The sequence below is a fragment of the Salminus brasiliensis genome, chromosome 19 (assembly GCF_030463535.1).
Source record: "Salminus brasiliensis chromosome 19, fSalBra1.hap2, whole genome shotgun sequence".
Lineage (NCBI taxonomy): Eukaryota > Metazoa > Chordata > Actinopteri > Characiformes > Bryconidae > Salminus > Salminus brasiliensis.
This window is the reverse complement of record NC_132896.1, coordinates 19,362,621-19,377,397: the sequence shown is the minus strand read 5'-3', so window position 1 is coordinate 19,377,397 and position 14,777 is coordinate 19,362,621. Positions and strand designations below refer to the sequence as shown.

The following is a 14,777-nucleotide window of genomic DNA, read 5'->3' as shown; positions in this document are numbered from 1 at the left end:
CAGCCAATCAGAAACGCGGTCCGTGTGACGTTGGGCCAATAGGAAAAGTTGTGAAGCGCCGTCTTCTCGACTGTTGACAGATTGCGAGCTTCTTCCCCAAAACACAGTACAGTAACTTTTACACTGCAGTGAACTCCCACAGAAACATGAAAGAGGACAAGGAAAACACACGGCCAAGAGAAAAGAAGGTGGAAATCAAGTGCGAAGAAAGTGAAAAAGCAGAGAAACCAAATAAAGAGAAGAAGGAGGCTATGACAAAGGTAGGTTGCTTAGCTGGCTGGCTAGCTAGCTAGCGTGCGCTAGCTAACTGGCAAATGTGACAAATCCAGGTCCAGAAATTAAACATCCACCCCAGGATTGTGTTTTTACTAACGTGGATGACTCTGCTGCATCTCAGCTGAGACATCCAGGCATTTCGAAGAAAATCTTGGGGTGGATGCTTAGCTATCTATCTAGCTACTTTCTGGACACGGATTTACCACATCTGCGACCTGGCAGCGTTTTAGCCTGCGAGCTGCAACATTCGCGCTGTGCGGTAGAACAAGTTAGTTAGCTATCTAGTGCTCGGTGGTTATTTTTAGTGATCTAACTACATGGACGACTGACCAGCTACGAAATACTGTGCGTTTATCACCTATTTCAAGCACGTCAGCTAGGTTTGCGTGCGTCGTTTGATGACAGGAGTCCAGCTGTAGCTAATTCTGCAGGCACGGAGTTAACTCGCTAGCTAACGTTAATCTGGGGGTTTAACGACCTGTTTACTAACATAGCAGTCAGTTAGCTAATGTTGTATCGGGGTTGGTGTTACTGTCGGCTAGCAGAATGAAGGCATTCATGTATAATACGGTTTGGTATTACTTAACTTCTCAATGTTTTCGCTTTATTCCCGTTTGCATTAGATCGTAATTCGCCGCCTCCCTCCCAGCCTAACTAAAGAGGAGCTGGAAGAGCAACTGCAGCCTCTCCCAGAAGTGGATTATCTCGAGTTCTTCTCTAGTGACACCAGGTCTGTGGCCCACACTTCTCACAACAGAAAGCTCAGACTATAGATGTACATAGCGCACTTTCTTGAAGCTATATGAGCCTTGTGTAATGTATTCACCGGGGAGCTGATCAAGGATTTTGTTTCTTTGCAGTCTCTACCCTCACCTCTTTGCAAGAGCATACCTAAATTTCAAGAACCAAGATGACATCGTTCTTTTCAGAGACAGATTTGATGGTTATGTCTTCATTGATAATCGAGGTTTGGAAACAAATGTCTACCAGTTATCGCATATGTGCCAGCTTTGTATTTTTTTCTACGATTCAAACTGGTTTGAGATAAGTGTGTTGTTTGACTGATTGATATTCTGATTCTTTTGCACAAAATAAATGTGCATAAATTTAATGTTGCCTTTTGTGTGAAGGCCAAGAGTACCCTGCCATCGTTGAGTTTGCACCATTCCAGAAGATTGCTAAAAAGAGGAGTAAGAAAAAGGATGCCAAAAGTGGAACAATTGAGGAAGGTGATGAGTTTGTTCGGTTAACGTTCCAAGACAACGTACGGCCTGATCGTTTGTCAGATGATTAGTAATCTGATCTTTTATTTCTTAGATGTAGATTATAAGAAATTTTTGGAGATCTACAATGGTGGTGATGATGAGAAGCTTTCCTCCACCCCTGAAACACTGTTAGAAGAAATAGAGGCCAAAACAAAGGAACTGTTTGGTAAGTTTATAATAGAAATAATCCAGATAAATTAAAATAACACACTTAAAAATGTTGAACTAAAAAGAAAATATCTGAACATTCCTTTTTCAGCCAAGAAAACAACTCCTCTTTTGGACTTCCTTAAGAACAAACAGGTGACCATTTATTTTCTCTTATGTCTCAGGGATTCTATTCGATTTTATTGTCATATGCACACAGCCAACAGGCAGTACAATGTACAACAATATTCTTACTTTGCTAACCCTCCACTAATGTGCAATCTATTAAGATATGTAAATAAACAATACAACAGAAGACTATACACATAATTTAACTACAGGCATAAAAGATGCAGACATTAATATGTACCTTAGTACTGTTTATAAGTAGATAGTAGTATTGTAATGAAGCCATATATTATATTATAGCCAATCAGAATACAATGGACAAAATCCTGAATGCTGTGGCCCGCTTAACACACAGAAGAGTTTTTATTTACATGTGGGTTGAGCGTGTAACTTAGTTTGAGAAGTTGTATAGTTAGACTATGAAATAAATGTCTGTTGTTTATTTGGGTCTGTCACCTCATGTTGTAGGACAAGCCTCTTATTGATATTGTATTATTGATATTACAGTTCCACACACAACAGTTCCATTATTGCCATTTATTGTAAGATTTTAAGACAAAGAAGACAGAAAAACAATGATTTAATTATCAACAATCCGCAAGCTAAATTAGTTATCTTCTGTCAGTCACCCCGCTGCTAAAACATCATCAGACTCTGCCCTTCAGTTATAATAGTCGAGGAAGTGTTTATAATTTCTCAATCATCAGGGTTACAAGCAATGGCCAAAACATTAGCCGATGTTACAGGTTTTATTAATCTCATGGCTACGCACACTGCTACACACACCCCCAAAGCTGTTCATTATTAAGAACTGACTTATGTGGAGCTGAACTTTTTCGTATTCACCCGACTGTATTCTAATAATTGGTTCTGCCTTAAAGGATGTAGCAAATCATGCTTCCTCTGATTGGCTGATCTTATTCTGTGTCTCAAACTACACAATGTACCCTACCTACCTGTCTACCTACCTAGCAGCCTGTCTGATGAGTAATGTTTTAAACCCACATGTGTCTTTAGTGTATTACGTGCGAATAACAGCGTACAATTTCCAGCATTTAGCTTTCAGTGGAAGTGGTCGTTAAAAGCTTCATCTTCCCAATTTAAATCAACGTAAATATTTTCAAAGCCAGTAGGTTTTATGAATTTATTATTATAAATTTGGGCAGTCTTTTGCTTTTGCTGTATGTGGCGGAGTAATACTTAAAGAGCTTCGGTCAGAGTGTCATTATCATGCAATAATGGCACTACTAGAACATCTCTCGGCCAATCACATTGCGGAACTAACTGCTGGATAATTTGAAATGGATCATCCAGGTATTGCTCCAAAAACTCCAAAAAGGTGAATACGTCCTGGTGTAAACACACAGATTGCATTGCTGAATAGACTGTGGTGCTTGCTGCTTTTAGTGTGAATCACAGGACGTTTTAGAAAGTCATTAGTAATCATAATGTAGAGTTTCAGCTTCTCCTCAGTTGTACAGTTTTTGGGTATTGTTTAACAGCTTTGATGCATTAGTAGTAATACCCTCATATATTTGCTCCATTCATTCAGAGGATAAGGGAGGAAAAGAAAGAGGAGAGGAGAAGGAGAGAGTTGGAGAGAAAACGTTTACGAGACGAAGAACGGCGCAAGTGGAGAGAGGAGGACAGACGGAAACGCAAAGAGGCTGAGAAACTTAAAAAAGCAGAAAAGATACCTGACAAGGACAAGGACCAATCTAAAGATGACCAGCCAAAAATCAAGGTACATGACTGTGGTATATATGCTGTATCAAAACGGGTTAATGGGTTTACTGCTTTACTTCTGCAATAGATGGTGGATTGTGTTCCCCTCACTTGTATGGCATTTAGAAGTTGCCGCATAACCGTCATTTTCTGTTTTAGCTGTTGAAAAAACCAGACAGACCAGAGAATGGGGATACTGAAAAGCCAAAAGATAAGCCGAAGAAGCCGGACCGAGAAAAACTGAAGGACGACAGGCCTCCAGGTGGAGCGGATGCAAAGAAACGTCAAAATGGTGAACACAGAGAGGATAAGACAAGAAAGTGAGCACTAATTCTGTTTGTTTGTAGTTGTAGTTGTCTAAGCCTCAAGCAAGGAACATGGTTCAGATCTTAAAGGTCCAGCATTATTTTTATTGTTAGTCCTTAAGTCCATTCTTAATGAAGAAGCACATTGGCAAGTTTTCATTTAATCACTCCTATTTCCTCAACACGTAATACAGATTAGATGAGGACGGACGTAAGGAGCACAGGGATCGTGATGCTGACAGAGAGAGAGATCGAGAGAGGGAACGTCGTCAAAAAGAGAAGGACCGAATCAAGAGACAGGATGAAGAGCGTCGGAGGAGGAGGGAGCGACATGATGGAGAAAACACCTACAAAAAGAGAGAAGAGGAGGGGAAAAAGGAAAAAGAGCGTGTTTGGGAAAAGAGAAAGAATGAGAATACTGGGGACTCCTCTGGTCACACTCAACCTGAAAAGTCTGAGAGGTCCTCTAAAGATGGTAAAAGGGAAGAAAATGTTAAAAAGGATCGTTTAAGAAATAAGGTATACTCTTTTTCTTAATAATTGTAAACAACCAGTATGTAGTTTGTAAAGCATGTGTGCACTTGCTGCAAGTGCTCCCTTCAAAAGGGAGTATTTTTAATGGAAACAACAGCCACAAACCTGCCTAATCATTGGTAACTGTGTATCATAGACAATACCAGTTTAGTTTTGCACCACTCAGATACCTGAGAATTTACTTCAACAGTATGAAGTTTATTCATCAGCTGTATACTCTTCCATGATAAGTACTTTTCATTTTGCTCCAGGATCGACCTGCCATTCAGCTGTACCAGCCAGGCGCGAGGAGCCGCAACAGAGGAGGAACAGGAGATGGCCAGGCCGGGGATAAGAAGACCGAACGGGACTCCAAGAATACACAGAAGGGGGAGGAGTGAGGAAAGGCCGAAATTTCAGCATGACACAATTGAGGAGGAATTCTGGTAAATCCAGGGTAAATCAGCGCCTGAAAACTGTGGTGCTGTCAAAGCAAGATGTTCTTGTCCTTCTCAAGCTCTCTGTCAGAGAGACAGAAGTAAAACCCTGTCACCCTACAGTGCCTAAATTAGCCCTCTTTCATTTCAGTTTATAAGAAAGACGAGGGCAAGCTCTCACTCCCTGACTGATGCTAGAGTTGAGCAGTGGGGCATAGCAAGAGAAGCCAAAGTGACTGGATCATGAGGACTCAAAAGTGACCTTACTCTTGGTACACAGCCAAACTTATTGTACTTCACAGCTGTTCAGCTTTTCTGGTATGCAAGGCTTCTACCCCGGTTCGATTAATTTCCCCACGCTCCAACAGTAGTTCTAGAAAGTAGTCTTTGTCAAGTTTCTTTTTTCTGAAGTGTTTTGCTGTTCGCTCAGTTCACAGGTTACATAATCCGTATATTCGTACATCACAGATGTAGAATTTGTTTGGATGATTTAAGGAGTGGTGGTGTTGTTTTTTTTTTTTGTTTGTTTTTTTTTCCTCCCCCTCTTCTTCCAAACTAACCTTTAATTCGTACATGGAATGTGAGCCATGCACCTAAGGTGTGATTTGGTGACATGCCTTTGCCACTGTCAGTTTTTTTTGTTTTTTTGTTTTTGATGCTTGTTTGGAAATCTTATTAAATTTGTGAGTGGCCTTCCCTATTTTTGCAATAAAGCTTTACCCAACGGAGAAGGCTTCTCCAGATTAGTTTGTTGCAAACATTTTGGCCATCTCGAACCCATGTCTGCCGGAACCATGGGGGCGAGTGGCCATCAAACCCACCACTTTTAGCTAATCTATAAACTGCACATAGCAGTGATAACTTGGAGGCAAAAAGTGTGTGAACCAATCAAAATCTGCATTTCAGCTTATGGTGTGGCGTTTCTCACACAGTGGAACTTGTGTGACCGTCTCCATTAGTTAGTTAATCCAGTTAAATGTTTTACTGCTGTGCACTTACACACTGTCACACTGTGAAATATATTCAACATCAGTGGCAGAATTTCCTGCTGCTGCTGATTAACGGAGATAGAACTTGACATTCTTCAGAGATATCAGGAAGGTTTGCTATCTGTTAAACCATTGAACCCTGCAGTGTTCAAATACACAACACTGTCCATGGTAATGGAAAGGGACTTGGGACTTGTGTAGTGCCCAGTTGTCTTGTCCGTCACAGTCAATTTTGGAGATACGGTGGCACCCCTGCTCAAAAACATTGCTGTAATTCCTAGTAGACAGTAAACAGTAGAAGACTGTAGCCATTGTCATGTGCTCTGCCACCATTAACAGTGTGTAGTGATAAATAAAACTTACATGGTCAAGAGGGAAGGTGTACTTCCCTGATCTTTTGTGGGGCTTTATCAGTTCAAACTATTTTTTGTTGTTGATAACAAATTATGTATTTGAAACTTATTTAAATAACCACGTTAAAACAAAATTCAATAATCTAGATAACTGAAAACATTTGGGACATGCCTCTCAACTGGTGTAAACAACACAAAACACATCAATTTCTAAAAATATTTTCTCTCAACAGTGTTTTTAAACAGTACCAAAAAGCTTTAAAAAGAATAGGTCTGTTTAATATGATGTAAAAAATAAAAACTCTGAAGAAGAGGAAGAGCCACTCAATCGCCATTGTTTAACAAACAGGAATTTGACTCCTGCTTTTAACCCATCCCTGCATGAAACACAAACATAATAGTGAGCACATGCTTTGAATGGTAGGCAGCCCTAACTGCAGTGTCTGGGGAGTAGTTAGTTAGCAGGTTAGTTGTTTTGCTCAGTGTATTCATTCGGGCAGACAAAGAGTGATAGTCAAATTTCACACGTTTCTTGTTCAATTACTAAACATCTTATTTCCAAAACATATTTGGGGGACTTACTTCCATTTGATTAAAGCTGACATTATATTAAAAAAAGCTCAGAAGATGTATGTAGGTTTACTTGTGGTATTGGATACTAAATAAAATTAAGAAAAGTGCAATTCCTGAAGGATGGTTGTGCAGTTTAAGTGGTTTCCACTGCCAGGAAGTAGCAATGATGTTACTTTTTGGTGGTTATGGGTGCTATGAAATTCCTAGGTGGTTGCTATATACACACTGCTCAAAAAATAAAGGGAACACTCAAATAACACATCCTAGATCTAAATGAATTAAATATTCTCATTGAATACTTTGTTCTGTACAAAGTTGAATGTGCTGACAACAAAATCACACATAAATCAATGGAAATCAAATTTATTAACCAATGGAGGCCTGGATTTGGAGTCACACACAAAATTAAAGTGGAAAAACACACTACAGGCTGATCCAACTTTGACGTAATGTCCTTAAAACAAGTCAAAATGAGGCTCAGTGTTGTGTGTGGCCTCCATGTGCCTACAACGCCTGGGCATGCTCCTGATGAGGTGGCGGATGGTCTCCTGAGGGATCTCCTCCCAGACCTGGACTAAAGCATCCGCCAACTCCTGGACAGTCTGTGGTGCAACGTGACGTTGGTGGATGGAGCGAGACATTATTTCCCAGATGTGGACATCGGGCCCTCATACCATCCTCATGGAGTCGGTTTCTAACCAGTTGTGCAGACACATGCACATTTGTGGCCTGCCGGAGGTCATTTTGCAGGGCTCTGGCAGTGCTCCTCCTGTTCCTCCTTGCACAAAGGCGGAGGTAGCGGTCCTGCTGCTGGGTTGTTGCCCTCCTACGGCCTCCTCCACGTCTCCTGGTGTACTGGCCTGTCTCCTGGTAGCGCCTCCAGCCTCTGGACACTACACTGACAGACACAGCAAACCTTCTTGCCACAGCTTGGATTGATGTGCCATCCTGGATGAGCTGCACTACCTGAGCCACTTGTGTGGGTTGTAGAGTCCGTCTCATGCTACCACGAGTGTGAAAGCACCACCAACATTCAAAAGTGATCAAAACATCAGCCAGAAAGCATAGGTACTGAGAAGTGGTCTGTGGTCCCCACCTGCAGAACCACTCCTTTGAGTGTGTCTTGCTAATTGCCAATAATTTCCACCTGTTGTCTATTCCATTTGCACAACAGCATGTGAAATTGATTGTCAATCAGTGTTGCTTCCTAAGTGGACAGTTTGATTTCACAGAAGTTTGATTTACTTGGAGTTATATTGTGTTGTTTAAGTGTTCCCTTTCAGGTGTTACCAAGTGGTTGCTCTGGTACCCCATGTGGTTGGTTGGGCGTTACCAGTGTGTTTAGTGTAGTCACTTTCATTCATTCATGCATCTTATTCATTTATAAATCAGCAAAAATCCACTGCTACGCAGAAACCGTGCATCCAATAAAAAAAAATTGAGTATAAGATGAAAAATACAAATCTTATAACAACATAATGTCTACAATTTCCCTGTAGACATCAGGACCCCTAGTTCCTATCACCACCACTGTGAATAAATCAATGTCAGTCATTTTCTCTATAATGCATGATTTCACATCAAAACACATAAATGGCTTTCTGTGTGTCTTAAATTGAATTCTGGGGAAATCTGGGTTGATTTTCTGCTTAAATATTCTTGGACCGTTTTATCGCAGAGCTTCGGTGTTTCTTGGATCCGCTGGGGGTCGCTGTTGTTGAGGCGGGGAAGTGTTCAGTGACCCGCCCCGTAACGCGGATATACAGCTTCTCTGTTGCCTCTGGTTCTTCCTCTTCAACCACCGCCATTGTGGTGAAAGGACTGTGTGTCAAAATGGTGAGGAATAATCAGTGAACATCGCCGTCTAAATGTACATTTTGTGGCATATTTCATGTCCAATACATGCCCACGAATGTTATATGTTTATATATGTCGGAATTGCACTTACTATTGTTTTAAAAACCATTTAAATGATTGAAGATCCCCACGGAGACGCGGGCTTAATTATAGTTGCGCTACGAACACGTTTAATACGGGCCCACCAACTCCTGACTTATTTATCTGTCTTTCCGGAGTAATTAGAGTTGTGTGCTTGGTGGTAGACCTGCATTTTATCTTTACTTTTAAAGAAAATTGTAGTTGCATTCATCGTTCCTGGCTGGCTAGCTTAGCTAAGATGCTACTCCGCTAACCCGGGTCTCGGCTCTGTTTCAGGCGTCGCACAAGACTTTCAGAATTAAGCGCTTCCTCGCCAAGAAGCAGAAGCAGAACAGACCAATTCCACAGTGGATCCGAATGAAGACTGGTAACAAGATCAGGTAAGAAGACCACCTCTATGCTCTTGACTTTACAGAGTGGGATAGGAGCTCTGAAGCTGTCCCGTTAGTGGACAGTGATGAGACCCTAGGCATGCCAGTTCTGCCTAAGTTCTGTCTCGGCCTTTCTGCGTTATTTGGTTGGTCCATAGAGGTGAGGGTTGACTCGTTAACATGCCCTGACACACAAAGCAGGACGCAATTACAGTGCTTCATTTTGTGGGAGTACTGCCATTATCCTGCTGAGAGTAACATGCTGCTATAGAGTCACGACTTCTCATTCATGTGGTTTTAGTGCTCTTTAGCAGAGACAGCTTGTAAGAATATTGAGGGCAACACTATATATTTTATTTTATTATTATTAGGAAAAAAGTTCAGTTGCACTCCTGAAACTCATCCTCTGCACAGCTTGATGTATTTTCCTGATCGTGCACACTGATCCATATCCTACAGAGTAGTGCAGGTGTGCTCGAGTAGGTACAACTACATGTGCCTGGTGAGAATTGCGGCCTGATGCTGGAACCCCCTTTGCCCTTTTTAGGGCAATTCAATTGACACTTTATTGGGATTTCTACAATGTAAAGAATTGTTAATGTTTGAATTCTGTAAAAAAAAAAAAAAGTGTAGAAGGTTTTTGCTGACTGGCTGGTAATGTAGAAAGTAGGACTAAATATGCAAGGGATTAGCTGTTTGGTTAAATACCGCATTTGTTTGTGCAGTTGTCCAGCGTCTCCTACTCATTCTGCTCTTCTGGTGTACAATACATCAAAATTTGATTTGCAGTGTAGACATGTCTGTTGCCATTTAAAAAAAAAAAAAAAGAAAGGAAAAAGCTATGCATGGTATTCTTGTATGCTCTTGTGCATGTATTCTTACTCATACTTAAAATGGTCAGTATTGAAAGGGCATCTTTTAAACGTCCCTAAAATGGATAGCTGTTGTCTAAAAGAACAGAAGCTTTACTCAGATCTGTCACCCCTGTTCTTGCACATATAGTAGTTGAACACACTCATTGTTTAGTTCTTGTGTTTTAATTTGGGGTACCTGTTTTTTGCTCACAGGTACAACTCCAAGAGGCGTCACTGGAGAAGGACCAAGCTTGGCTTGTAAGTCCACTGCTCACCTCTTCTGCTTTGCCTGCATCTTCATCCTGCCAGCAGCACCAACTCAGACCAGGACCAGACCAGGAGAGAAGCCATGTTACGTGGAACAGTGGACTCTCTGTTTTGTACAGATACTCTGGAAAAGTTCTTGGGGAAACAATAAATGATTTGGCAACAACCCAGAAACGTTGACCTTCTGCCCTCTCTCTCTCTCTCTTATTGAATGTGGGGTTTCTGCATGTGCTTCCATCTGGTTAAAGTCTTCTAAAGCCCTAAACCCTCTAGGTGATCGAGATAATTATGCTACCTTTAGTTCTAGTACTGCGGTAATTGACGAAGAATGTTTGTAATAATTGTGCAAGACAGTAGTCTAGTATCAGGTAATGGATATATTGGGTGAGTAAGAATGAGGACAAATGTGTGGAACTGTGCCTGATTTGCTGTCTCGTACATAGGAAAATTCAGAGAACTATATAGAGCACTATTCTAGGGAACAGAATTCAACAAGGTAGTGGACTATTTTGGCACGTCATTGTGTGTCTTTCTCAGAGAAGCTTCATGTAAATGTTAAATGTAACGGATTGAGTATTTCATCTGTCTAGTGTACATTGTTTGCACAATATTATGGTGTGTTGTGGGCTTGTTACAGTGCACTAAACATTTGATGTTAAATAGGAAACCATGTTGGACCTAGCTATGGTTTTTATACGTTTTCCCTTTTATAAACCTAATTTGGAGATCTTTAACTTGGCAAAAGATTTTACTTAACTGTTACCACAGGGCAACTTTACAGAAATGCAGATTCAGACTGTTCAGCATTCAGTGAAGATGGTAGTTAAGAAAGCTTCCAAAAACTGGGGTGCCCAACTCCACAATGTAGAATTTAGCTCCCACCTTAATCTGAAACACTTGGTGCAGGTAATGAAGCTTTCAAAGGTGTGTGAACATTAGAGCCAGGTGTGTTGGATAGGAACTCCCCACAGTAGTAGATGTCCAGGACCAGGATTGAGCACCCCTGCGCTAAAAGAATGGAGGAACCATGATTCAAAAAGAAAAGCCACCCTCCTACAGCATGTTGGAGTTTCAAAAGGAGTTCACCAATGGGGAAAGCTTGCTTTTACAGAAGAAAGCAAATACCTAATATAATCTTCAAAAATTGTGTAAATATGTGGGGTTCATCCAACATCTACTTTCAGATGAGAGGCATTCAAAAGGAACGTGAGCGTTCTTACAATTTGTTCGGTGGCTCTTTAATAAGATTCAAGGAAAGAACTGTGAAATGAACTGGGTTATGTGTATTATATATAAACACAGATCAGCAAAAACATTAATACCAGCTGCCTAATATTGTCAGTACTGCCTAAACAGCTGACTTGTTGAGGTATGGGTTCCAAAAGATCTATGAAGGTGTTGGACAGCAACAGATTCTTTACGTCCTGCAAGTTGTGAAGTAGGGCCTTCATAGATAGGACTTCCCAGAGATGCTTACTTGGATTTAAATCTGGGGAATTTGGAGGTCAATTCAACCCACAATCATAAACCATTTTTAAAGTGGCTCAGGTCCTTCTGCTTGCCCATTTTACATGCTTCTGAAACATCAACTTCAAGAACCAACTGTTCACCTGCTACCTAATATATTTCCTGTTCGTTGACAGGTACCAGAATTAACTTTACCTGTCAGTGTGTTTAATGTTGTGGCTGATTGGTGTGTATCTGCAGTTACTGTATTACTGTTTCTTTGTTCTTTAGCAAATGTATATTCTACACATTGTAGACAGCATAGTAATAGTTAATGTGATGAACACCTTACAGCAGTGCTCCAATGCTCCTAATGTAAGGGCTTTGGGGGGCAGTAGAGGCTGTTACTGCAGCAAAAGGAAAGCAAACTCCCTATTATTACCCTTGATTTCAATAGCAACTCTAGAGGAGCAGGTGTCTACAAACATTTGGACATATAGTGTATGTTACATTCTGTTTTGGAAAGCCACTTGGTTCAACTCAATGAGATAAAGTACAAAACAAATACATGAGGTTGTCATTCATCCATGAATACTAGAACATGAACAAGGCTTTATAGGATTTTTTAAGTTATTTGGTACCCGTAGAACATGGGTGCCCAATCCTGATCATGGAGATCTACCACCCTGTGTCTGAAATGTAATAAATGCTGTCGTACTGACTTATGAAACAATAGACAATAGACAATAAGGCATCAAGGCAGCTACCTTCCATTTCAAACACAGCCTTTATCTCCCACCTTAATCTAACACACCTAAAACACCTGATCCAGGTCAATGGTGGCCTCAGGGTCATCTGAATATAAGAGTCAGCTGTGTTGGATCTAAACTCTACATTACCAGGATTGGGCAGTCCTGCCATAGAACTTCTTCATAGTCATATTTCATTTCTTGCCTCCGGAGAAAAAAGGGGAAAGCAACTTTCTAAATGACCCAAATGGCCACCTGCCAGTTCTCCTGTTGAAAGAGTCCACCTCATCAGTGTCCTTTGGTGATTCCTGTGCTGTGTACACTTCAGAACCTGCACAATTGTTATTTACGTTCAGTTGCCAATACCTGTGTTCCTCATCCCAAGCACCAAGGAGTTCTTTCATCTCTGGTGGTGCACTGTCCCTGAGATACTGCCAGGCCCTCTTCCCACTGTAGTCCATGGCATCAATGTTTGCACCGAATGCCCCCACCAGTATCTTCACCACCATGTACTGGTTGTGCATGGCCGCCACGTGAAGGGCCGTTTGACCCCCGCTACCCTTCAAGTTCACGTTCACCGGGGAACCTTCTTTTTCAGCACGTCTCAGAAGCCTTATCAACGTCTCGTGTTTCCCATTCTTGGCCAGCCAGTGGAGGGCCGTGTAGCCGCTTACAAAGTCCTTCCTAGTCAGTAAACTGGGGTCCTCTGTGAGGAAGTCCACCATGGTGTCATAGTTGCCGTCCACCACAGACAGCATCCATGCATGCTCCAGGGGGTCCAAAGCCCAGAATGCTCCACTGCCAGGGTCCTCCAAGCTGTACACTCCAGCATCCTCTCCATCCCTTGACCACAGGCTCGCACTTTTGATGGACAGTATACTGGACAGTCCCGTGTGCGACTTGTGGTTCAAAAACAGTTCCTGCAGGTACTTTTTCCGCATGGCTGGGGTGAGAGAGCCCTTCTCCTGCGCTTCTGCTGCTCCTTGCAGCTCCAGCTGCTTTTGCAGTCTGGACCTGCGTGTGCGAGTCATGCTCCCTTCACTTAAACTAAGGTTGGAGATTTTCCTCTCGCTGAATTTCTGGCTTCCTGAAGGGACTTCACATCCATCTGTCTGAGAGTCTGGTCTTCTTTCAGAGCTGATAGAGCTGCTCTTTGACAGCGCACGGCTGATGCTGTAATGAATACTGCTTGTGCTGTCTGGGTTGTCCTCCATGGCTTAGATAAACACTGAATAATGTTCACACAGCCAAGAAAGTGTCCTCTTCAAAATTCCTATACAGGAGACAGACATAATTGTGCCTGAATTTGTTGATGACAGAAAAAGATAAGACAGTTTGGTCTCTTAGGAGTTGGTCAAATCTCTTAAATCTGCATGCTTTCTCACAAGAAGTGCCTCTTCCTTGTTTTCTTCAAACTCTGTATTCTTCCTCTTTTCAGCAGTTGTTGAAACCAGGGCACATATCACTCTTTATTACTACTGGATTACATACACGTAGTTCTCCAATACTGTTATAAATAGTTTATTACAACAAGAATAAGTGATTCTTTTCAACAAATATAATATTTCATAAAAGCAGTGGTGTTTCTCCATTGTGTTTTACAGAATGCTAGCCTTGTATGCTACGCCCTATTTGATACGGGTGTAAAAGAGCTTCTTAATCCATTAGTGGATCAAATGAAACCAACCGCTCCTGACTTACCTGTTATGAAGGGATCAGGGATGTTGAAGACATTTCTGTCGTCATGGGCATGTCGATGCACTGTTTTACTCCACTGTTTCCATATCCCAGAAAATAATAACCTCAGGGAAGAGCTCTTAACCCAACGAGCGCGTTTTCCCCGAGAAAAAAAAAGCAGCATCGTCCACTAGTTGTTTCCGCCACATGCGCCACCCCTCACAGTACAACAAGCTACTGATGCAAAGTTCAAGTCTGATATATCTGATCGCTCAACAGGTCGGCTCTCTCTAAACATGTGACCCCTCACAGTGCTGCTGATAGGCTGCAGAAGTTCATAAGTTACTAATGAATTATGCAGACTGGAAGAGTTACAGCTCTGTTGGGCTGAATGGGATAGGCAGGGCAGGAGGATATTTATTCCTAAAAAAAAAAAAAAACAACAACAAAAAACCCAACAGCAACACAAAAATACAGTAGGTTTTTATATAAGCTGGAATTTTACATCCTCAAAAAAATCATACAGACTAAGATCTTCCTCCATTGTCACCATTTAAAGTCGCTTTTTTGTTTGTATGCTTTTCTCTCCTTTTTTTTTTTTATCTTTGGTCTTCTGCTTTATTCATACGCTTTCTGTCTCCCTGTATTTTTGTGAAGTGCTGTGAAGTGCATTCCACATAGGATTGCTAATTAAAACCCGTTTTTATAACGCAAAATAAGTTGTCGTTATTATTATTATTATTATTATTATTATTATTATTAT

General features: G+C 41.3%; 3 protein-coding genes and 1 non-coding gene across 4 annotated transcripts; 3 read left to right on the top strand and 1 right to left on the bottom strand.

Annotated features, from left to right (window-relative positions):
• The first annotated feature begins 67 nt into the window (after nt 1-67).
• Nucleotides 68-5,528, top strand: upf3b (UPF3B regulator of nonsense mediated mRNA decay). Its single transcript, XM_072663981.1, has 10 exons — nt 68-260; nt 900-1,006; nt 1,137-1,243; nt 1,407-1,505; nt 1,594-1,707; nt 1,801-1,844; nt 3,370-3,561; nt 3,702-3,862; nt 4,042-4,366; nt 4,633-5,528. Exons 1-10 carry the CDS (start codon nt 147-149, stop codon nt 4,759-4,761), a joined length of 1,392 nt encoding a protein of 463 aa, XP_072520082.1. The 5' UTR covers nt 68-146; the 3' UTR covers nt 4,762-5,528.
• A 2,915-nt stretch (nt 5,529-8,443) lies between these two features.
• Nucleotides 8,444-10,316, top strand: rpl39 (ribosomal protein L39). Its single transcript, XM_072663758.1, has 3 exons — nt 8,444-8,548; nt 8,927-9,030; nt 10,089-10,316. Exons 1-3 carry the CDS (start codon nt 8,546-8,548, stop codon nt 10,135-10,137), a joined length of 156 nt encoding a protein of 51 aa, XP_072519859.1. The 5' UTR covers nt 8,444-8,545; the 3' UTR covers nt 10,138-10,316.
• Nucleotides 9,216-9,343, top strand: LOC140541617 (small nucleolar RNA SNORA69). Its single transcript, XR_011977944.1, has one exon. It is a non-coding gene; the product is annotated as a small nucleolar RNA SNORA69 (small nucleolar RNA).
• An 894-nt stretch (nt 10,317-11,210) lies between the features above and the next one.
• Nucleotides 11,211-14,287, bottom strand: sowahd (sosondowah ankyrin repeat domain family d). The gene is made up of 2 exons (XM_072663757.1): nt 14,039-14,287; nt 11,211-13,610 (listed from the first exon to the last, which is right to left on the bottom strand). The coding sequence occupies exon 2, from the start codon at nt 13,549-13,551 to the stop codon at nt 12,532-12,534; it is 1,020 nt and encodes a 339-aa protein (XP_072519858.1). The 5' UTR covers nt 13,552-13,610; nt 14,039-14,287; the 3' UTR covers nt 11,211-12,531.
• Between the last annotated feature and the right edge of the window lie 490 nt (nt 14,288-14,777).